General features: G+C 51.4%; 1 protein-coding gene across 1 annotated transcript in view; it reads left to right on the forward strand.

Moving 5' to 3' along the window:
• SNPH (syntaphilin) overlaps window positions 1-23,897 on the forward strand; it is an 89,031-nt gene that overhangs the window by 41,130 nt on the left and 24,004 nt on the right. Inside the window, 1 exon segment of the mRNA XM_027765973.1 lies at window positions 138-243. Coding sequence (XP_027621774.1) covers window positions 138-243 — 106 coding nt within the window.

Here is a 23,897-nt window from a genome sequence, read left to right on the forward strand (position 1 = left end):
GAGCGCCGGGCGGCCAGCCTGCCCTCCGGGCTTTCCGGCTGCGGCGGCCCAGCTGTCAGCGGCCGGGGGCTCAGCTGCCCGGTGTCACCCGCCCGCAGTCACCCGCCCCTGTCTGTGTCTGTTTCCCACCGCCGCAGGTTGCTGATCTGGGCCGGGCGGCTGCAGCAGCGACTGCAGAGGCGCTGCGCCAAGCGGGGCCGAAGCGTGCGAGCCGGCGGGGCTGCGGAGGGCGAGTGGACTCAGGTAAGGAGGCCCGGGCGGAGCCGGGAGGGGCCCTGCGCTGCTCCAGACGGGTGGGGGTACCTTGCGACCGCTCGCTGCGGTAGACTCCCTCAGAGGGCACCGGCCAAGGAGGGGTTAACCGTGACTCATTCTTACCCTCCCTCCATTCCCCTACATCCCTCTAAACGCACCCCCATCCCCAACCCCCGTGAAATTTACTAATGAGAGCTGCTGATGGCAGCAGGCAACATGTCCAAGTGGGCGATTAGGATTTAGAGGACCCCCCCAATTCTTATTTGTCTTCCTCTTCTGGCATTTGGCAAACGTGTAAGCTTGTGTTCCTTGTGGGAGGAGGAACAAGGGTACCTGCAGGTGGGAGAAGGATGGAACCCCACACCTGCCCCAAGGTCAAGTCCCAATGACTGCTTCATCCCCATCGTGCCCCCTGAGAAGCATCAGAGACCTGCAGTAGATTTTGGGGAAATGCTCATGGCCCCTGGAATGGGAGATCAAGGTCTCAAGTCTCCCCAGAGCTTCCTCCTTCCACTCCCCAGCGGGGCGCTGAGCTATGTGCAACACCCACTAGCCTGGGAAGCCTGGTGTTCCCTCCCTGAACCCGGCAGGTTGAAGGTGAGGCCTGGCAGCAGGCTGCCTGTTTGCTTCCTCTGCCCATCTGGTGGTCTGGGATGCGTTGGAGGAGCTTCCCAAGGAGAGATGATCTCCACAGGCAGGGTGCTGTCAGGGCCAGAGGTGGGGTCTGGGCCCTTCACTTGCCAATTGGCCATAAGTAGCCATCTTAAAATTGGCCAGGCGTGGGTGTCTGTCTGCTCATCTGTTAAATGCAGGAGTTGGATTAAATGGTCTGTATGGTTTTAGTATTTCGCTCTAGCAGCCCGTATGAGTCAGAGGGACCCCCTAGTAAAGCAATTTAAATTTAGTCCGTGAAATACGTGGGGTTCCTTCTTGCTCTTTCAACTCTGGACTTCTCAAGTGAGCATTGACCTTGTGGGCCTCTTGGGCCTGGAAGCGGCTGGCAGTCCTGTACTGACATCCCGTGCTGTCTAGTCACTCCTCTGCCCCGAGCTGCAGTTTCCATGTCTGTAAATCTGGGAAGAGGGGTACAGGCCCCTAAGGACCGAAGTGACGATCAAATGAGACTCATATGGAAGCACCTAAATAGTGCCTGTGCCTGGCATGGAGTGGATTCTCAGGGACTCGGGCTTGGGAGGTAGACCAGGAGACAAGAACAGAGGGTGCTGCTCTTAGTCTTCCTTTCCCTCCCCTCCCCCGCCTGTCCCTTCTACATCCCTGCGGAGGCCGTCCCTGCCAGGGGATGATGAGTGCTGGAGTATGTTGGGCTACCAGGCAGAGGGCCTAGGCAGCAACCAGGAGGTGCAAACCTTTCCACTGCAAGGGCCATGACATCAGTCTAGCAAATGATGGTCCCAAGGAGGCTGTAGTCCAGCGCCAGTTGGGAAAATCCTGGCATTCAAGGGTGGAGTCCCAATGGGAGCAGAAGCATTAGACTGTCAGGTGTTGGCAGCAGGGACAGGGACCGAGGCTTCCAGATGGCACCTGAATCCCATTGCTGCTCCCCTACCCTCCCCCGACCCTCGCTTGAGCAACTCCCTGAGACATGGCCATCAATTTTGGTGTCTGTATTTCTAAGCAGTAGCTTCCCTCCTCCGTCCTTCTCAGCCTGGCTCTCAGCCTTCCTTGCCCCAGGTGAGCCTACAGATGCCTTCTGCCTGTTGACAGCAGATAAAGGAAGTTCCCCTAGGGTAAGGTGGGGCATTTTGCTGCAGCACCAGGTAGGCCAAAAGAAGTCAACATGTCCCCCGTCCTAGATCCCCTCTAGATAGGCAGGGGCCTGTCTTTTTCTTCTCTGTTTCTTCAGCCTCTGGACTATCATGGGCACAATGTGGGTGCTTAGTAAGTGTTGAACTAAATAAGTTTGAGGAAATTATGTCCCTAAGCCAGTGAGACTTGGGAGGAACTGTGGGAGTGAGTTGATGGTATGAGTAAACCTACTTTTTAAAAACTAATTTGCTACAAGGTGCATGCACTTGCCAGAGAGAGACAGAGAGAGGGAGAAAGACAGAGTGTGAGAAAGCACTTCCTGCCCCCAGGAGGGATGGCCACATTGCAATCTCTTCTGCTCCATTCTCCTTTCTGGATTCTAGGAATGCACACATGCAAGCTTGGTGTGTTTTTCACACACTAGGTTTGAGCCTGGGAATCAAACCATGCAGTCAGCCATGTGGGATCCAGTTGCCCTAACCACCACACCACCAGCTGATTAGGTTTTACTTGAAAGTACAGGCCATTGAACAGGTTAGATTGCTGGTTGTCATTATTATTACTAATACTGTGGTTATTGACATTGCCGGTGACTAAGAGCTGCTCTCCCTCATCCTCTGTAGGGCCCTGAGTAGGCTCATAGGGACCTGATGTGCCTGGGAGTGGTGATGTTGGCAAAAAGGGCTCCAGGTGGAGCCCGCTGGTGTCAGAGGATGGTGGAGGGAAGAGGTTGGGGAAGAATGCTCCCAGCCAGTTGCGGTGTTTGAGGGAGGGGAGCAGAAAAGGAGATTCGAGCAAACCAGACAGATGTGCAGTAGAAAACCAGGAGAGCCAGGTCCCAGGTCCTGTTGCCCACTGCCTCATGGTGTGGCCTTGGGCCTTTCAGGCCTCCCCTTAAGGCCTCTGCGTCCCCATCTATATAATGAGGATTCTGGACTGGATAACCCCTAAGGCCCATTCTGCTTCTGATATTCTGTCAAGTGGGTTTTGCTAAATACAGATGGAACAACTGTCATTATTCTCAGTGAGGACTAGACCATGAACTACCTCAGGTAATCCTCATAACGAATTATCCCTACTTGAAAGGCTAGGGGACCGAGGCTTAGTGAGATTAAGTGACTTGTCAGCGCCTGCCCGGCTCGAAGAGGTGGACGCTATCTGACACCAGGTGTGTGTGACTCCAGGCTTACGCTTCCAAAGGTCCTGTGCCTCCCTGCACCTCCCCTGCTGTCACAGTGAGATGGGTGTGTGCTTGCACGTGTGCGTAAGGTTTGGAGAAGGGAACGCTGTGAAAAATTCATGGTGAGAGATAGGCATCACCCCCTAGAGATGGCGGCGGGGGAATCACTGGGTTGCAGAGTGTGTGAGTCAGGACCAGAGAGCTGTCCTTCCAGTGTGAGCTCTGCTTTGCTGATGGGTGCCCCTTGACCAAGGAGTCTGAATGGCAGTCACGACAGAGAGCATGTGCACTCACCAGAGAGAAAGAGAGAGAGAGAAGGACAAAGCACCTCCAAAGGGGTTAGTCACATCGCAGCCTCTTCTCCATTTTTTGATCCTGTTGGGATTGCGGGATTGAGGGTGTAACAAGGTGGGGAGTTTATTGGAGGAGAGGGAGGTAAAACAGATCTCCCAAGAAGAAGGGAGGGGTCCCAGAAATTAGGTTGACCAAATTGTACCTATTTTACAAGTGAAAAAGCAGGGCAGAGAGACAAAGCATCTTGCCCAGACCTGTACAGCTAAGGTGTTGTAAAACCTGGAGAATGTTTAGGGGGAAGCATGCTGGACTGGGAGTCAAAAGGATGCTTCTACTCTGAGCCATTGCATTGATGGAGTAACCTTGGGTGGGCCAGACCCCTCTGAGCAGTGGGTTTCTCATCCTGCAGCAGATTGGCTACATCTTCTGCTCTGAAAGGCCTACATGCCACCTTGTCCCAGTGTAGGGGCTGGAGGGATGCCTTGTCTTGCTAATCATTGATCAGCACTTGGTCTTACTTATTACGAGGACCAGGGCTCAGTGCACAGGATCCAGGGTAGCATGAGAGAAGATCCCTAGTTTGCAGGAGCTCACAGCTAGCAAGGGGGACAGATGCCTACCACGTAGGTATAGAGACTCATCTGGGAGTGGAGGCACATCGATACAGGTGTGACGGGTTAGTCTTTGCTCCTCAGTGGATCAGGAAGGCTTTGGAGAGACAATGCCATTGTCACCTCCTTATTTTCTGTACTGAGTTTGCAAACAACAACAATAATAATTAATAATGAGTGTTCTACCCAGTTCGGGAGATTTCCAAATAGTTCTAAAAGCTGTTGGCTCTGCCTCCATCTACCCGGCAGGTGGCCATGGAGTCTGAGGGACTGCCCAGGCTCCCTCTGGCATAGTTCCAGTTGAAGAATCCATTTGTCCCAGCTCCAGAACCTTTCCTGTCCTTAGAGGCTTCGAGAAGCAGGACTCTGAAATTCCTCCTGGGAGGCCTGTCTAGTGCCTAGACCCTCCCCATGGACTGGAGGCATGCTTCCTCCTGGAGAGGTGCAGGCACTTACCCAGGGTCACTCAGCAGAGCTGGGGGATCACCCTGCCTTAGTGGGACTGCATTTTTTTTTTTAAGTTTATGTGTTTATTTCTTCCATGAGCAAGAGAGCCAGAGAGAAACAGAGAGGCAACCTGGACAGGGTATTGACACCATGCTCTACCCCCAGCCTTAGCCAGACCTAGATCATCGATACACTTGTTTCTAGAATCCTCAGGAAGGTCTCTGGCTATGAACCCAGAACCTTTCCATGTGGATCAGCTTTGTAGAGTGGCACATTTTACTGCTGCGTCCCCATGTGGCCCCCAGGAAGTGCATTTCTGAGCCACATGGGGTCTTTCTACATCTAGGCCACCAGGGGCCCGAGGGGCCGTTTCTTCTGATGATGATCAGCTGGTGCTCAGTCAAGGTTTGATGCAGGCGATCAAACGCCGAGGGCCCTTGGAGAGGGGAGGCCTGTGTGTCCCAGGCTGCTTTACGTCTCCGAGTGGACAGAAACTGTCCTTGGAACTGAGGTGCTGAGCTAACTGAAAAGGCGTGTCTGGGGAGCAGGCTGGTGCAGTGGAAAGAGCCAGCCCCTGGGAACCAGAAGACCTGAGTCCTTGCCCGGCTCTGCCATCCCCTCGCTGGGTGGCCTGAGGTGAGACTGCTTGCTTCTCCAGACCTACAAAATGGGAGTCCCCGATGGTGATCTTAGGCCCCTTCCTGCTCTGACTGGTTGACAATTCAGCAACTCTCCTCTCTGTTCTATAGCCACTGAGGGGGTACAAGGCAGACTAGGATAAAGGTAGCTGTAACTTGAGGAAGAGCGAGATAAACTTAACAAGAGGCGTGGGCAAATGCTCAGTGGATTTGCTGACGGCAGAGGTTTGGGGGCAGGTTCAGTTCAAAGCCACCTCTCCGAAGAGAGAAGGATGTGATACAGAGATGGAGTTATGTGTGTGTTGTGTCGTTTCTGAAGCAGAAGGTGGAGGAGTAGAAGCATGGGGTCCTGCTAGGACAGGAAAGCTGCGCAGAGCATGGTTCCTGGCTTAGATTTCACAGAGTTCAGTACACTTGGGAATCCATCCCGGGTGGCCGGCTTTTTGTTATGCCGGATAAGGACATTCAATGACATTTAACATCTGTTTACTATCATTATATTGCAAGAGAAAGAGCCGTTTAATACCTCTATTCCCAAAATAATAAGGCTGTAATATCAGAAATAGGTACTCCTTCAAATTGAATGCATTTTACTTTATTAAAAGCTCAGCGCAGGGCCAGCTGGTGGCATGGAGGTTAAGGTGACTGGATCCCACGTAGCTGACTGTGAGACTTGAGTCCTGGGCCTGGCAGTTTGGAAAATATGCCGGGCACGTGTGTTTGCATTCCTGAAGTCCAGAAAGGAGAAGTAGAGGAGAAGAGATTGTGGTGTGACGATGCCTCGTGGGGGGTGCTTTCTCACCTCTCTCTCTAGCAAGTTAAAAACAAATAGGGGCCAGCAGAAATTATGGTGGTTAAGGTGCTGGACTCCCACATGGCCAACAGTGGTTCAAGTCCTGATGGCTTGCTTTCTCATTTCCTGTCCCCTCACCCCCTTGCTTTCTCTGGTGAACACACATGCCTTATAGCAAACTTTAAAAAATAATAATAAATACAATTAATTAAACAAATGAACAAACAAAAGCAGAGCATAACGTGTAGTCTGCTCATTTTGCCACAACCTGGTGCGCTGTGTTTGGCTCTGGAGTCAGGCTACGCAGTTGGAATCTTGCCCAAGTTACTTTTTTCTCAGAGCCTCCCATTCCTGCCCTGTAAAATGGGGAAATAGGGCTGTTTCTACCTCCTAACGTCATCAGGAGGTCTCTCTACCTAAAAGAGCATGAAAGCAGAGAGCCTGAAGCGCAGGTGTCAAAGAGGCCAGCAGTTTGGTCAGGCCAGGTGGGGCTTGTAGCTGCCAAGTGGAATAAGCAGCTGCTGTCACCTCCCCCTGTCCCTCATGCCTCTAAGAATGTGGGCCCAGTCTGATCAGATACCCTCATTTATAGGCTAGAAATTTGGATATATGTTTATATATTGTATATTTATAACATAGCCTTTTCCTCCCTCATTTGACTGAGGTTGTTTGCATTTGCCAAAGAGAGACAGAGAAAGTGGAGACAGAGAAAGCACCCCCCACAGTGAGGCACAGTCCTGCTGCAACCTCTTCTCTGGATCTCCCTCCTTTCAGGATTTGGGGCATGCACACACACGCATAGCGTGTTTTCAAACCATTAGGTCCAGGACTTGAGCTGTGCAGTCAGCCACGTGAGATCCAGTGCTCTTAATCACCAGACCATGCACCAGCCTGACATTACCAACTAGGCAACATTATCAAATGCACATATGAAAACGTGCCCAGGGGCAGGGGGAGGCACCAGTTTGTGATGTGAAGTTGTAGACGCTGGCACAGAGTGTGCAGTGATGGTCGGCGACGAGGGCGGAGAGAGGAAACGAGGCCAGAACAGCAGGGCCGGGCCGGGACACACCTTGTCTGCAGAGCTGGGGAGTTTGGCCTCCTTGGTGGCTTGTGATCTGCTACTTCTGGGACCCCGGGTTCAAAGGCCCTGATTAGGCCCCTTCCCTTCATCCTCCAGAAGACCCCTACCTATGTAAGCAGCCCAAAGACAGCCTTGTCATGATGGAGTCTCTGGGGACTGAGGCCTCCAGACACCTCTGTACACCCTTGAAGCTGGTCCTCGTCTGTCCTCCCTACCACAGCATCCCTGAAGCTTGGGTGGCAGCAGGACTGACTGATGGGCCATGAAGTGGCACAGAAGCGACCCTGGAGAGACAGGTGTGGGGAGAGGCTTCTGGCGGCTCCTCCCTCCTGTTCTTTAGAAGCCACGCCAGCCTTGCAGTGAGGCTGTGCTGCCTTCTGCTTGAGCTGGGAGGTGGTCCAGACAGCACCCAGGGGAGGAGGCCGTCTAGTTGCAGAAGAAGCCTCGCGCATGCCTAGAGAAGGACCTCATAGGAGCTCCTGATTCACAGGAGGAACCCCACAGACATGGTTTCAGGGCCTTCTGGGATTCAGACTAAAGCCACTGTTGACAGTTTACATTTTTGTGGCTCTAGTTAATCAAATATTCATCAAGCACCTAACGTGGAAAGGTCTATTCTGGCCACAGGGGGGAACTCAAATAGGTATTTTCCTCCATTCATTCAGCCAGGACATACTGAGCGTCCACACACAGGCACGGGCTGTGCGCCCTACCCTCAGGGAGCTGTCTAGCCTGGGCAAGGGCAGATCCACGGGTGGCATGCAGGCCTGATATGTAGAGCTGTTACAAGGAGCTGGCAGCGGGCTGTGAGCCCTCTGAGTCGGGGTGTGCCATGGCAGCCCCTGTTTGAGATGGGGATGCTGTGACCGAGCAAAATCTTCATCCAAAGCACTGAGCACCTCGCCTGCCACGCCAGGAGGCAGCTGTGCTTGGTTAACCTGGAAGACTGGGCAGATCCAGATGAAAAGGTCAAAGTGCAGATGTGTCAGAGAGTTAAAAAGGCAGCAGCAAAACTACTGGGCCCCATTTAGCATCTGGTACCCTCATTTCATAGCTGAGTACACCAAGGCTTAGAAAGGACAGGAATTTGTTCCAAGTTACATAGCAGCCATGCAGCAGAGCCTGCTCTGGGCTGCTGGTCCATTGGACCTCAAAGCTGTGTTCTTTCCTGGAAGCCATACATCCTCTAAATAAGTGATTCATACACAAATAAATAAGTAAAACTACCGTTGGGTGAGCCTGTGTACAGGTGGGCACGTACTATCACACTTTCTGAGACTGCGAGAAAGAATAAACTGGCCCAGCGTTACTTAGTCTTGATGGGGTCAGGACGTGGCTTTCCACACTGCAGTGGTGGATACTCTCTGATGGTAAAGGTAATTGTCTATGGGTGTCAAAGGACAATCAGAGGAGAGAACATTTCCACATGTCCCCGGGAGCAGATCCCAGGCCAGTACTCGTACATGCCGGTCAGGAGGCAAAATTTGGCTCAACTCAAGGAAGAACATTCTCATAAAAATCCTATATATCAAGGAAACTGTGTTTTAAGAGCTAGCTCCTGCTCTCCTATCTAGGCTGCACACACAGGCCTGGAAATTATAGAGGAATTCTTGCAACAGGACAAGTCTGGGATGGCTGTGATTGACAGACCTGCATCCACACCTGCAATTCTGTCACCATAGGGCTGGTCCCTGATGATGTAAACAGTAGGCGCCGCTGATGTTCCCAGAGGAAAGAGTAGGCTGGGACTATTGGGAAGGCTTCTAGGAAGAACTGAGAATCAGGCTTTGGGGAAGGGAGAGGAGGAGGCCCATGGAAGGCCAGTGAGTCCTGGGCAGTGAGCTCTGGCTTGCTAGGCCGCAGTCAGCAAAGGGCAGCTTGCTGTTCTCTTTGACGTTATAAAAGCTGGAAACTGAGGCACCGTGGACCTTGGCTCTTGCCCTGATACTCACTGGGAGGTCATTGGCACCCCTGGCCCATCTTAATTCTCACCCACCCTCTCCTCTCTGCATTGTGCCATCTCCCTTTCGGACAGACCTTGCTCGCTGAGTGCGATGGGAGAAAGTCGAGCTAAACACTGCCTCTGCAGTGAGCGGGCCGCCGTGGAGCACCCAAGTGTCTGACAGTGGTCACCTTCCTCACATTTGAGGCACAGAGCTGAAGGGGAGGAGTCTCTATTCTGCACACTGAGGTGGCCCTAAGCCTCCCAGGAGCCTCAGGGTGAGCACTGGCATCAGGGCCAGGCCTGACTCACTTCCAGCTCTGTCACTGTGATCTGGGACTTCGGACAAATTGTGTTACTCACCGCCCGGCACACCTCGGGCCATTTTCTCATCTGTCAAAGAGGGTTCAGTTGTCCCTACCTGAAAGGAGATGGGATGGTCGGTGGAGACTCTCTGTGGCAGGGCCTGGTCCACAGCAGGTGTCCCCATGAATACTGCTTCCTGCCTAAGGCCTCAGTTGCTTCTCTGGCCCTCTAAGTCCTGACTCTTGTCCAGCATAATGGTAACGGTTACCCTGTGTACCAGGCACAGGGATATGTGACTTTTTTGCTTTCCTTGACTGCTCCATGGAGAAAAGCATTATATTTTTTAAGTTTTTATTTATTTCTTTAATAAATAAGAGAGAGAGAGAGAGAGACAGAGACAGAGAGAAGAGAGAGAAGCCCCATAGAGTCCCAATGCTAGTCTCAGCCAGTCCCAGGTCATGGGCACTGCCTACCTCGTGCACTCAGGGAGGTCTCTGGATGTGAACCTAGGACCTTCCTGTGTGGGTCAGCCTCAAAGACCGTTGCGCTTTACTGCTGTGCCCCTGTACGACCCCCCTCAGCACCCTTTCTTTTTATAGGAGGGAGTATAGGGCTAACACTGGGCCTGTGTGTGCTCACCAGAGACCACGCCACAATCCCTTCTCCTCTTAGGATTATGGGCATGCATGCACATGCACCCAGTGTAATTTTCAAGCCAGTAGGTCTGGACTCAGACAGCTATGTGGGAATCCAGCACCTTAAACACCATGCCACCTGCTGGCCCTGGGGCTCCCTTTCCATTCTCACAGCTTCTGCACAGAGTCTAGGCTCTTGTCACTCCCCTGAGCTCTCTGAGGATGGAAGGCACCTAAGCTCACCACATGCTCCCCTGCTCTGCCCTGCAGAGACCAGCCCTCTGCCCTCTGGGAGTGATACCCGGGGCCCAGACTGGAGCACTGTGGGACAACCTGAGCCAACTCCCTGTTTTGTGGCTTCCTTCTAGAGCGCCCTTCCCCACCTCTATATGAGGGGTTCCTCACTCTGGCACTCCATGCCCGAGAGCAGACGGGCCTCAGAGTTGAATAGGACAGCATTGGAAGGAAGCCCAGAGGTCAGCCATCTAGACGAAGAAGACCAGGCTCCCAGCCGAGACAGCGCCAGGCCATATCTTGCTCTGAATGGGTGGGAACAGAGAAGGACACTGGAACCCACCTGCTTGGACTGTCTCGGTCTCTGCCATAGGCTGACTTTGTGACCAAGGGCAAGTCACTTCATTTCCCTGATCCTTTGTTACTCCGGAGTGAAAATGAGCATCCTAGTCATAATCCCACCCTCGTGGGAACAAAACTGGCATGAGGGTTAAATTATTGAACAGATTAGAAATGTCATATGTGTTGAAGTGCTGAGCATAGGGCTTAGCACTCAGTAGGTGCTAAACAAATAAAATGCTGGTACCCTTCCATCCCTGGTTTGCAGGAACTTCGTTGTGTCTCTTGTTTTCCAGAGAGCTGGTGCGTCTTCAGTGGTGGTGCACTCCCTCCTCAGTGGAGGTGCTTGCATGGGGCCTGATGACTGCAGAGCAGGAACGCCATTTAGAGGACTAGAACCCAGGTCTTAGGCTTTGAACCTTGAGATTCTTTCCTGCCCCAGATTTCTGCTTTCCTATTCAAAGAGACTCGGGTCTCATTAGCCAATTGTGGGCAGTGGGTTGGGGTTCGGCTTGGAGGTCTGTTTAGCACAGATGGAAGGCAGAATTCTGTAGGGGTTGTGGCTAATTGAAGGCTTTCTCCTGAGAGGTGATAAAGCTAGAAACAAAAACGCTCCCGGAAAACAAGCTCCAGTGGACCCTATAAAAGGAACCTGGCTGCAGTGTCTGGGGCGTGTGGCTAGATGTCTAAGTTGAATTGGGAGAAGGCTACGCCATGGCTGCTAGAATGACTTTCCTACGGCAAGGACTGTATCCGATTTCCTGTGAACTCCGGTGCCCAGCCCAGACCAGGCACACAGAAAATACTCTAAAAAACATTGCATAAATGGCAGGCAGCTTGGGTGTCCCTGTCAGATGGGATCCTGGGTTGAGAGACCCCTGGGGCTCTCCTAGGGGCCAGCTGGCAGTTTCGTACTCAGAGCACGTGTGTGTGTGTGTGTGTGTGTGTGTGTGTGTGTGTGTCCAGTTTCCTAAGACTCTTCCTGATTGCTGCCAATCCCTCTCGCTGCTCCATCTAGCTCTTCACCTCTCCCTTTGGCTTTATTGAAGTCTCGCTGGTTGGAAGTGCACAGACTGAGCGTGTACAACCTGCTAAGTCTTAGCATATTGAGTCGCTGGAAAAGGGATGACGGGATGACACGTTTTTGCATAGAAGACTAGGTCAGGACTTTTCCAACGACCCAATAGGTACACACCACGAGACCATTGCCACAACTGGGAGAGCGAGCAGACCTGGCATCTGCCAGTTTTCTCCTGCCCATCTGTGATCCCTCCCTCTAAAGCCTCCTCACTCTCATCCCCAGGCAACAGCTGATCTGCTTTCCATCGCTGAAGATTACTTTGCATTTTCTAGAAGTTTCTATACATGGAGTCGTACATGATGCCCCCACCCTCTCTTTTTAGGTTTAGCTTCTTTCACTCAGCGTCATTATTTCGAGACTCATGTTGAATGTGTTAATAGTTCATTCCTTTTTACTGCTGAGTAGTATTCCACTATATGGATAAAAGATAAATCATGATTTCTTCATCCATTTATTTGTTGATGGATTTATTTTTCCAGTTTTTTTTTTTTTGGTGGGGGGGTTGGTTATTGGAAATAGCAGCTATTTGGAGCCAGCATGTGGTGTGGTGGTTAAAGGCGCTGGATTCCCACATGGCTGACCACAATTCGAGTCCCCGGCCTGGCGGCTTGCATTCTCACTTTCCCTTTCTCTCTCTCTCGCTCTCTCTCTGTCTCTATCTGGTCAAATTGAAAAATAATAATAACAAATGGAATTAAATAAATAAATAAATCTTTTAAAAAATAGCAACTATTTTAAAGCTGCTATGATTATTTGTGTATAAACCTTTCAGTGGACATTGACTTCACTGTTTTCTTGGGTAAATTCCTAGGAATAGAATGGTCTATGTCATTTTATCTATATCGTATGGTAAATATTTAACTTTTTTTTTTTACTTTGCCAGAGGGCGCATGCACTTGCTGGAGAGACAAAAAGAGGAGGAGAGAAATAGAAGGAAAGTGAGAAAGCCATCCCCCCACACCCCATTGGGAGATGGTCATGCTGCAATCCCTTCTCCTCCGTTCTCCTCTTAAGATTTTGGGCATGCATGCACTCATGCCTGGCCTGATGTTCAAGCCACCAGGTCCAGACTTGAACCATAGTCAGCTGTGTGGGAATCCAGCACCCCAAATAACATGCCACTTGCTGGCCTCCGTGACTCTATATTTAACTGTTTAAGAAATGGCTCAAGTGTTTTCAAAGTATTTTACCATTTTATTATATACCACTGCTGGCAGTGTAATGATTCCAGCTTTTCCTCATCTGTGCCAACACTTGGTGTGGTCAGTCTTCTTGACTCTAGCCGTTCCAGGAGGCTGTCTGCTATCTTCCACGGCTTCCATCTGCATCTCCCTAACGACTGATGATGTTGCTCATCAGTTTGTTCTGTTTGCCATCCGTCTACTCCCTTTGATGAAGGGTCTGTTCAAGTATTTTGCCCATTTCTTAAAAATTGGGTTGTCTGTTTTCTTACTGAGTTATATGAGTTCTTTATACATTCTGGGTACCGCGTTTTTTGTCAAGTATATATTCTGCACATATTTTCTCTGTCTGTGGCTTGTGCTAGAGGGCCTGGTAGGAGTTTCATACTCAGTGTGCATGAGGGAGGGAAGGAAAGAGAGAGACAGACTGACAGATTGACTTCCTGCAAGACTCTTACTTCTGCACTCAGTTCTAGAGTCCCAGAGGACAGCTCCCAGAGGTACTGGAGTTGATGTATTGCAACAGCCTCATCTTGCAGACAGGGAGCTTGAGTCCCTGAGATACCATGAAGGCTGAGAGTCAGAGCCCACACAGAGCTCAGATCTACAGAACAAGAGGGATAATGGCTGCCCCTCAACACAGTTCATTCCCGTGAGCTTCCCTCACCTCATCTGTGAGCTGGGTCCAGCAGCGCCTTCCTGTGGGTGCGAAGGGGCTGGAGCAAAGCTCTCCGGGTAACATCCCCACTCCAAAGGTGACCAGAAGGCTCCAGGGGCTGGGGCGGGGGGCTGCATATGCACGAAGGAAGGTCTGTGGAGCTCCACGCGCGGCTGAGTCAGGTGTGCAGAACCTCAGCAGGCTTGCGGAGGTTCCGCTTTGCTCTGAGCTCTGAGCTCTGTGGAGACTGCATAAGGCAACCCTATGTCTTCTGCCAGAGCCTGTTCGCAACTTGCCAGCAGCACACATGTGCATGCTCACATGAGTGTGTGCATGCGTGTGCATGTGTGTGTAGGCTTAGAAACCCCCAAAGGCGGGAGACTGTGGGACTGAGGTCCACAGATGGAGCTGTGTATAAACAGGCCGTGTCCTGTTGGTGCAAGATGTGTTATGAAGGGAGCACATGCAGGGCTACCAGGAGGGGCCGTGAACTCCGCCTCCAGGGAAGCTACACACAGGCATCTGTGGCTGAACTGAGCTTGGAGATAAGCAGGCAGAAGAGGCTTAGGAGGGCTTTCCAGGCAGAGGGCACTGCGCAGGAAAAGCCCAGTGAGTCCTCAAAGAGCACAGCAGGGGGAGTGGGGGTGGGCAGATGTGATGGGAGCCAGACAGACACTGCAGGCAGAGGTCAGGGGTCGCAAAGCTCTTTGGCGTGGGAGGGGTGATCTCTGCAGCTGGAGACTGGGGTGCCAGGAAGGCCAGAGAAGTATGCCCTTGGCCCTGTGAGCTGGTGCAGAGCCGAGTCTCCTGGCTCTGTGTACTATGCTTTCTGCACTGTGCCAGGCTTTGTCTTGGGAGGGACAGAGGGTGTCACTCTCTGAGGGGCCCTCTTCTTGGTGCCTGGACTGACTCATGGGGTTCTCAGGACTCCTGGGTCATTGGTCTGTGTGACTGGCTGACTTCCTCCAGCAGGTGTTTGCTGAGCCTTAGTTCGGAATCCAGCCCTGTTCCTGGCCACTGGGAGGATGCCAAGCCATTGAGGGCATGATGCCATGTCTATCTTAGCTCTCGCAGGCGAGCAGACTGCTAGCCAGGCTCCAGCCCGGGGCATGCCAGAACTGGGCCACAGCTTATGGGCCAGAACTGCCTGCCATGCTGGTTACAGGGTTGGGTGTCTGTGTATGTTTTAAGCTGGGTATATCACCTCCTCTGCACGAAAACAGGTGCAGAGGGAGAAGGAGGGCCTGAAGGCTGGGCAGGCAGGGATTAGTGCTTATCACCTCAGCCTTCCTGGAGGCCCAGGGCAGCCTCACAATTCTTCCTTCTCCCTCATTCACCAACAATCCTACTCTTCTGAGCCCTGTAGGGTCTCCCTCCCTAATCTCTCTTAAAGCCATTGCTTCTCTCACTTCCTCACCTTTCATTTAGTGCCCACAGCCCTCAGTAAAGCCTCTTTCGGTGCCTCCCCTCATCTCTCTCCAGCCTGTCGTCAGCAGCTGGCCAGGTTCATCTTCCATAATATAAACTGACTTGGAACCTTAGACCTGGCTTGACCTTGAGCCTTTGACTTGACCTTGACCTAAAACTACCCAGAACCATTTTCTGTGGGCCAAAAGGCCCCGCGTGCCTTTCCACCAGGCCTTCTTCTGCATCTCCTCCACTGGTACCCTGTGTGGCCTGGCAGCCCCCAGCTGCTGCGGTGCTCTTTCTCCTCAGGCCTCGGAAACACTGGCCCCTGGCCGCTGTGCTGGACCCAGATATTCCAGCACGGGGACTTGAGCTCCATGGTTGCCTGGAGAATGACTGTGCATCTTCATCCTTCAGAACCTGGGCCAAGGTTCCTCCTTTTCCGTCCTGCCAAGACTTACTCCCTCCTCTGCCCAACCCCTCCATGGCGTGTGCTTTGATGACTGGGGAATGTCGGCAGAGGGGGACACGGCACACAGCAGACGCTTGGTCAGTGCTGACTGAGACAGCGCCGTGTGACAGAGCTGCCCCGTGGAGAGGAAGTGCAGTATCAGGAGGAGGGAGCTGTGGAAGACTTGCTTTCAGTCTCGGTGCTAGGCCACTTCTGAGCTAGGCCTCAGTTTCCCTCCTTGCCTCGTGGGGTAAAGATACTTGTCACAAGTCTGAAGAGACACAGGAAGGGCATCTTGGTTGGCTTGTGTCTGAACTTGAGCGCTGCCTCATGAGGCCGTGGCCAGGTGCTGGTGGCTTTGTCAACCAGACAAACCAGCTGACGTGCATGCGTTGTGGGGGGAATCGCCTAGCAGCTTGGCCCTCAGGAAAGCATTTGGCAGCTCATGCAACTCTTCGGATCCTATAAATCTACTCCGGGGATCCATCCTGAGAAGATAATCCTCAATACAGGAAAATATGCACAGAGATAACGATTGTAGCTTCACTTTTGATCATCGAGAAACCCACATGTTCAACGGAGAGGGGAAGTTAAGTTAAACAGGATGGGCCCATGAAACAAAATACTGTGCAGCCTATAGCATACTATTTATAAAGAATATGCCATATGGGCAATTCCTAAATCAGAAATTCATAGCACAGAGATTAAGGACTGTGCATAGAAAGCCAGGTCCCACATGACTGACTGACAACAGTTCAAATCCTAGCCCCAGTGGTTCAAAAAACATGCCAGGCACATGTGCATGCATGCCCCAGATCCTGATGGGAAAGACAAATAGAAGAAAAAGGATTTTAATGTGACCATGCCTCATTGAAGGTCTTTCTCTTTCTCTCTCTCTCTCTCTCTCTCTCTCTCTGGTGAGTGCATGCACTCTCTGGCAATAATAAAAAAAATTTAATACAAAGTTGTATATATGCCATGGTAGTAACTATGTAAAATAATATCCTACCACCCCTCCAAAAAAACCTATGCTTAGAAAAAGGCAGGAGAGACTAGCAATGAAATTAATTAGTGTTTTATCTTTGAGTAACAAAACAGAGGGTTTTGCTTATATTTTTTGTTTTTGTTTGGTTTGGTTTTTGCTGTAGGGCACATGCACTCACTGGAGAGAGAGAGAAAGAGAGAGAAATAACTCACCAGGGGGTATGACCACGCCACAGTCCCTTCTCCTCCATTCTCCTCTCAGGATTTTAGGCACGTACACACATGCACCTGGCATGATTTTCAAGCGCCCAGCTCTGGGACTCAATCTGCAGAGTTGGTTTTTATTTTTTAATTTATCTTTGTTTGTTTGTTTTGCCATAGGGTGGGTGTACTCACCAGGAAGAGAGAGAGAGAGACAGTGAGAGGAAAAGTGAGAAATCCCTCCCCACCCCCTGGGTGATGGCCACACTGCAATCCCTTCTCCAGTCTCCTCCTGGGATTTTGGGCACACACGTACATGTGCATGGCATTATTCCCATGTCACCAGGTCTGGGACTCAGACCACAGTCGGCCACGTGGGAGTCTGGTGCTTTAACCACTAAACCACCTGCTGGCCCCAAGAGTCAAGTTTTTTTAAAAAGAGAGTGTGCAATTTTTATAACTATATTGAAGATTTTTTAATTACCCAGTCAGAGCTAAAGGGGGCCGGTTTTAGTTCTGTGATGTTCTAGGGAGAAGTTAGACTGCTATTGCCAGGCCCTGGTTTATGAAGTAAGGGAAAGAAACTGCCATCCACAAGGTAGGGCGTGCCAGGCTTGCTGTGTGTGTCTCGTCAACCCTCGCTGTTGAAACCCTACATTCCAGGAGAAGCTGAGGCTCATGGGCGGTCCTTTGCTGAGAACTAGGGTTCCAGCTTGATTCTGCCCCAGGTCAAAGCCCCTATTCTTTTTTGGTTGATTTATTTAGTTATTTCTTCCACTGGTGAACGTGAGAGAGACAGAGAGACAGAGATAGCATCTCCAGCAGGGTCTTGATGCTGCCATCCACCCCTGACTCAGCCAGCCCTGGATAGCAGGCACATGCTTGCATAGTACACGCAGGCACGTCTCCATACGTGAGCCAGGAACGTCCCCACGTGGGTCAGCCTGGCACAGTGTCTCCCTTTACTCCTGCACAGCTGCCTAACCCCTCAGGGCCTACTGTGCACACAGCAGGGCTCCCTGTTATTAAGAAGCTCTCTGCCTGCTTGGGGGAGAGGACGGGGAGAGGGACAATTGAGACTGCTGTGTCCACAGAGCCCGTGCTGCTGACCCTCCCCCAGTGTACTTTTCAGGGTAGGGGAGATCGGTGTTTGCCAGCTGGCAGGAAGAAGAGAGCTTTTGCTGGATTCAGAGCTGCAAGCGTAGAGTTCGAGTCTCAGCTCCACCACTAGTTTAGTTGGGGCCTTAGGCAAACACCACTCGCCCCTCCACCCCCACAAAAAATCTGCCTATAAAACAGTTGGACCAGACTAGAGAGCCCCACCCTCAAGGTCAGGCAGCTAACAGAACAGACCAGGGTGAGAGCAGAAGCTCTGGGAAGAACTCTGGCTAACAGGCCTCAGGTCATCACTGCCATGCAGGATTGCAGGCATGGCGCTGCGAGACCTTTTCATTTATTTTGTTTTTAAAAAATTATTTAATTTTATTCATTATTATTATTCTTTTACTTTGACCAGAGATAGAAGGAAAGTGAGAAAGCAAGTCTTCAGGTCCAGGATTCGAACCATGTGGGAGGGCCTGCTCTTTGCACCACAGCAGGGCTCCCTGTGGTTATGAAGTTCTCTTTCTGCTCAGGGGAAAGGGCAGGGGAGAGGAACACTTGGTCTAGGATCCGGCCATGTGGGAGTCCAGTGCCTTAACAGCCATGCCACCGGTCAGCACCAGAAATCTGGAATTAAAAAAACAAACAAACCAACAACAACAAAAAAAACTATGAAATCTTCCAATCTGTAAATCTAGACTCAAAATATATACGTGCGCAGGACTATAGGCATGCTGTGGCCTATGGGCTGCCCATTTGAGACTTCTGTGGCCCTCTGCCTCTGACCTTCTGCTGCCTGGAGTCTGTTCTCTGCTCTACAAACACTGCTGGTGTCAGCCCCAGGCACAATGAGGCCCTGGCCTGCAAGAGCAGGGGACTCCATCTGCTGAAGAGGAAGAGGAGGAGGAGGTGGTAGCCCTAAGTTGGGCCCTTCTGGGCACCCATGTTTGCCTGTAGTGAGATAGGTAGCCTACAGAGGCTCTGTCCTGCTCCCCACCCCCACCCCACCTCTCACCCCCCGGGAATTCTACCCCAGCCATGACAGGCACCTGGGCCAAGAGCTTGCTGTGTGCCCAGCACTGGGCTTGGCGGCCAACCTCCCTTCATCAGCACAATGATTAACCTCATGTTCAGGTGAGGAAGTCAGCCCTGAGGGTGACTGGCCCAGGGCACACAGCTCCCACTTGGGCTGGGACTTGAGTCCTGGAGTATCTGTCCTACCATCAGAGTTCTCTTTTTTTCTTTCTTTCTTCTTTTTTTGAGAGTTTTTTGCTATAAGGCATGTGTGCTCACCAGAAAGACAGAGGGACAGACAGACAGCGAGAAATCACCCCCCAGGGGAGATGGCCACGCCACAATCCCTGCTCCTCTATCTTCCTCTCAGGATCTTGGGCACACATGCACACGTGCCTAGTGTGAGTTTAAGCCACCAGGTCTGGGACTTGAACTGTGGTCGACTACATGGGGGTCCAGTGACATAGCCATTACGCCAATTGCTGGTCCCCCACTGGAGTTCTTGTATCTAGTCACTGCTCTTCCTGATAGGGACCTGCAGTGCAGGTACATATGGCAGCGTGTACCTTCTGGCAATTAAAGGGAAAATAAAAGAAGCGAAGAAGGTGAACTGGAGCAGACCCCAAGAGGAAGAGAGGATACACTAGGCAGAGATCTGGGAGGGAATTCCAGGCAGAAGAGACTGCATGTGCAAAGGCCCTGAGTGGGAACGTGTGCAACGTCAGCATGGCTGGAGCAGGGCCAATGGTGTGTGTGTGTGGGGGGGGGCAGCAGCTGAGCTCAAAGGAGGGGGGAGGCTGGGGGAAGAATGTATGGGACATCATACCAACCAAAGTGAGGGTTTCGGCTTTTGTTCCCAGATGGGAGCCGTTGGAAGGGCTTCAAGCAGAGAAGGGAAGTGACCTGATTCGCGCTTTGCAAGGATCCTCTGGCTACTGTGTAGAAATTGTAGGGAGTCAGGAGATTTTGTCTCACCCAGGAGAGAGCTGGCAGTGACTGGGACCAGGCAGGGAGCTCTGGAGGTGCTGAGAGGTACTGAAGGAAACCAGGCGGGCTGTTCTGATGGACGTGAGAGCACCAGCCTAACCAACTGGAAGGGCAAGATTGCTTTTAACTGAAATGAGAAAAACTGCAGAAAAACAGGTTTTTTATTTTTTTGAGAGGTTTTTGCTATAGGACGCATGCACTTGCTGGAAAGACAAAGAGAGACAGAGAGATAGAAAGCGAGAAATCACCTCCCGGGGGGGATGGCCATGCCGCAATCTCTTCTCCTCCACTCTCCTCTCAGGATCTTGGGCATGTACGCACACGTGCCTGGCGTGACTTTAAGCTACCGGGTCCTTGAGCCACGGTTGACTACATGGGAGTCCAGCGACATAGCCATTTCGCTAACTGCTGGTCCCAGAAAAACAGATTTTTGAGAGAAAGATTGGGAGTTTTTGTTTTAAGCATGCTGATTTCAGAGATGCTCTGTTAGACCAATGTGGCAGTGGCTTGAAGTTGTTGTTTGGTGGACAGTTACAGGTTTCTCTCTCTCTCTCTTTTTTAAAGTTTTGCTATAGGGCACGTGCACTCACCAGAGAGACATGGAGAGAGGGTTGGAGAGTGAGAAATCACCCACCTGGAGGAATGGCCACACCTCAATACCTTCTCCTCCATTCTCTTAGAATCTTGGACACACACATACATGTGGCCAGTGTGAGTTTCAAGCCACCAAGTCTCGGACTTGAACCGTGGAGTTGGTCATGAGGGATCCAGCCACCTTAACCTCCACACCACCTGCTGCCCCCATAGGTTTCTCTTTTTTCTTTCTTTTTTCTTTCTGTGCCAGTGAACTGAAGAAGGCATAAAATGAATCTGTAGTTAGGAACCTCCAAGATACAAACCATTATATTTCAGATTGGGATTTAGGGCTACAATACAGAAACATGATATTCAGACTTAGACCGTACTTGGGCGAGGGGCCAGCAGGTAGTGTGGTGGATTCCCACATGGCTGACTGCGGTTCAAGTCCCGGACCTGGCAACTTGCTTTCTCACTTTCTCTCGCTCTCTCTCCCACTCTGTTCCTCTTTGGTCAAATTAAAAAATAAATAAAAACTAAGTAAATAGAGTTAAATAAAATAATTCTTTTTTTTTTTTAAATAAGACTGTATTTGGGCAAATAAACAGTTACTACAGTTTCTGGAGTGCTTTCCCCATGCCAGGACCTGGCTAGGCATTTAGCATGCGTTATCGCTAATCGTGCACTGTGACTGTGCCTGGCCCCGTTTTACAGAGCAGGAAGCCCGCTTAGAGCAGTAGAGTGGCATTCCTCCTGCCTTAGAGATAGTGGGCAGTAGGGTTTGGAATCAAAACTCGGGCATATTTCATCTGAGAGCCGTGGTTTCTTTCTATTAGGTTAATCAGCCTCTTAGCAAAGGGGAGAAACTCATCCTGAAACAAAAGGCTTTTATTTTTTAGATGTTTTGCCATCAAGTGCATGCACTCAGGAGAGAGAGAGAGAGAGAGAGAGAGAGAGAGAGTGAGGGAAAGTGAGAAATCACCCCTGGGGGCAATGGCCACTCACAATCCTTCTCCTTCCATTCTTTCAGGCTTTTGAGCACGTGCACGTACACACCCACCGTGTTGCTCAAGCCTTCAGGTCTGGGACTTGAACCATGCAGTCAGCCATTGTAGGATCCAGCATCCTAACCTCCACCTCAACCAAGGGCTTTTCAAATAAGACATAGATGTTCACAGAATTGCTCTTTGCATTTTGAAATGTTTGCTCTGGCTAAATAAAGAGGCAGGCAGCTTCTCCAGAGAGGGAAGGCTGTGTGGAGAGGGGTTATTAATCATCCACCTCCTTCCAGCCTGCGGGAGCCACGTTGGGTCTTGACGAAGGGCCTGGATCTTACTGAAGGTGAAAGAATTCAGCACGACATGGGACGTGCCCGTGGAAATCAGCCGGACGGGGATCAGCTGCTGAGGACGGCAGAGCAGCTGAGAGCCAGGAGGAACGGGGGAGAAGGGGAGGTGCTGACGCGAGTCTGCAGGTCGCGTGGCAGGGCCACCGGCTATGCCAAGCCCACGGGTGCTGCAGGAAGATAGATGAGACTTGGCTCCTGACAGAAGCACAAGCCCAGAGTGGTTGGAGGGATTCAAACGAGCTGGCCCACCTTGCAGCCCAATGTCTCCTGTGTGTATGGCTCACACCGTGGCCTTTGGCCAGTCCTCAGGTTCTGCTTGGAAAAAGTGCCAGCTGGACTAGGTTGACTAGGAAGGAGGGAGAGGGAGAATGCGTGAGTTTGCATGGCTGCCTGTTCTGGAGTCTCAGGACAGAAGCCCTGGGGGCTACCTTAGTGAAAAGGGGCTGGGTCACAGGCAGCTCACCGCTAGCTCTCTCTGCTTGTGTTCTGCAGGTCCTTCGATCTCGCACAGGCAAAGACAGCTCACACTCAGAGCACTGTCTTTCTCTGCCTTAGGCCCTCCGTGCAGGCTTGAGTGGGCAGGCTTCTTCTCTGTAGGAAACCCCATGCAAGACTATTTCTTTTAACATTCATTTTAGGGAAGTCTTTATGCTGAAGGATTTGTCAGCTTCCTGCTCTCCCCTAACCATGAGAACAAATCTGAAGATAGTTTCCCTTTTTGCATCAGTGGCTAGGAGGCTCAGGCTGGATTGTGACCATAGTTATCACCACCTCCTTTGTAAGTTTGGTCAAGCCCTGAGAGTCTCTTCTGCCCTGGGGTTGGGTTTCGGTGCATATTGTACTGCATGCCATCGGTGAGCTGCCTTATAGTTGCCAGTTGCTCCTGTCTTAGCCCTAGGCTTGCCTTCTCTGCTGGAAAAGCCACCCTTTATTCCTACTTGATTGAACTTTTGCCTGAATGTAAAATGAGGGCGAAGGAAGAGGGCTGCAGGGTAGGCACCCATCTCCAGGGTCAGGCTCTGCCTCGCTTGCTGGGCAGCGGTAGGCTCCTCGCGTGCTCTGCCTGGTTTCCGATTCTCTCTGTGTAAAATGATGGGCTTCCCGAGCTCCGTTTCCACTCTAGGATTCTGAGTGTCTCAACCCGCTGGTACCTGGGGTAAATGACAGGAAGAGGCAGTGGCCTGAAGTTCTGTTGTTTGGTAGAGTTACAGGTTTCCCTCTCTCTCTCTTTTTTCAAGTTTTGCTTTTCTAAAGTTTCCGCCGCAGATGGGGGTTCCCCATCTTCCCCGTGGATGGCACTTTGAACCTCAGGAAGAGGGTCGGGAGGGGAGCCCGGGAGGCTTGACAGCTTTATCAGTCCAGAGCCCGGGAGGCATATGCTGCAGCCCAGGTTGCTGAAGGGCCGCCATCTGCCGGGAGCCACTTGCCAGGCCGCTGCCAAGCTGGGACTGATGCGGTGGCCCCTCTATTCCTCACACCTCGCCATGGGTGTCCACAGAAGGCAGTCGGGAGCAGCTGGGTGGTGGAGGGCGGGAACCGGTGTGTCCTGCAGCCCCCTCCCTGTCTAGGAGGCCTGCCTGGAGAGCCCTGCTGGGACAGCTGGCTTGGCAGAGGTTGCCAGTCATTTCAGAGCTACCCTTGGGCCTTCCCAGGAGACGAAAAAGCAAGTTATCCCTGAAGAAGGGAAAAGAGAAATCCTTTTCAAAGTTGTAGAAGGAATTAGCAAGAAATGTCTAGGCCCCTAGTTTCCCACGGGCTCCCCCATCCCCATTCACCTATCACCCTGGCTGGGGCCTGAAGAGACAGGCCGGGCCAGGAGTAGCTTCCACTGGATGCAGGAGGTGGCTGAGCCTCAGCAAGGTCAACAGCCCAAGGTCCTTGAGAGGTGCTGAGGGGCTCTCAGTGGGGGGCTTGAGTAGCACATGGCCTGTGGGGCAGGATACCGCAGATGTTGAGGAGAGAGCAGTGGCTCTGGGCGAGGCTCCTTGGAGGAACAGGGACAGCCAAGCTGGTCAGTGAGAAGGCATGTGGAGGCTTTTGTGCAAACAACTCTGGGGGGTCCTGCTTTTCTGGAAGCACGAGAAGCCCAGAGCGCAGGGACGGACTCCCTTCAACTACTCTGTGCTATCTTAGAGTCTCTTAGAAAAGCAGTTTTTCTTTTGTTTTTTTTCTTTTCTTTTCTTTTCTTTTCTTTTCTTTTCTTTTCTTTTCTTTTCTTTTCTTTTCTTTTCTTTTCTTTTCTTTTCTTTTCTTTTCTTTTCTTTTCTTTTCTTTTCTTTTCTTTTCTTTTCTTTTCTTTTCTTTTCTTTTCTTTTCTTTTCTTTTCTTTTCTTTTCTTTTCTTTTCTTTTCTTTTCTTTTCTTTTCTTTTCTCTTTTCTTTCT

Source organism: Tupaia chinensis, unplaced genomic scaffold (genome assembly GCF_000334495.1).
Source record: "Tupaia chinensis unplaced genomic scaffold, TupChi_1.0 Scaffold140086_1, whole genome shotgun sequence".
Taxonomy (NCBI): Eukaryota; Metazoa; Chordata; class Mammalia; order Scandentia; family Tupaiidae; genus Tupaia; species Tupaia belangeri.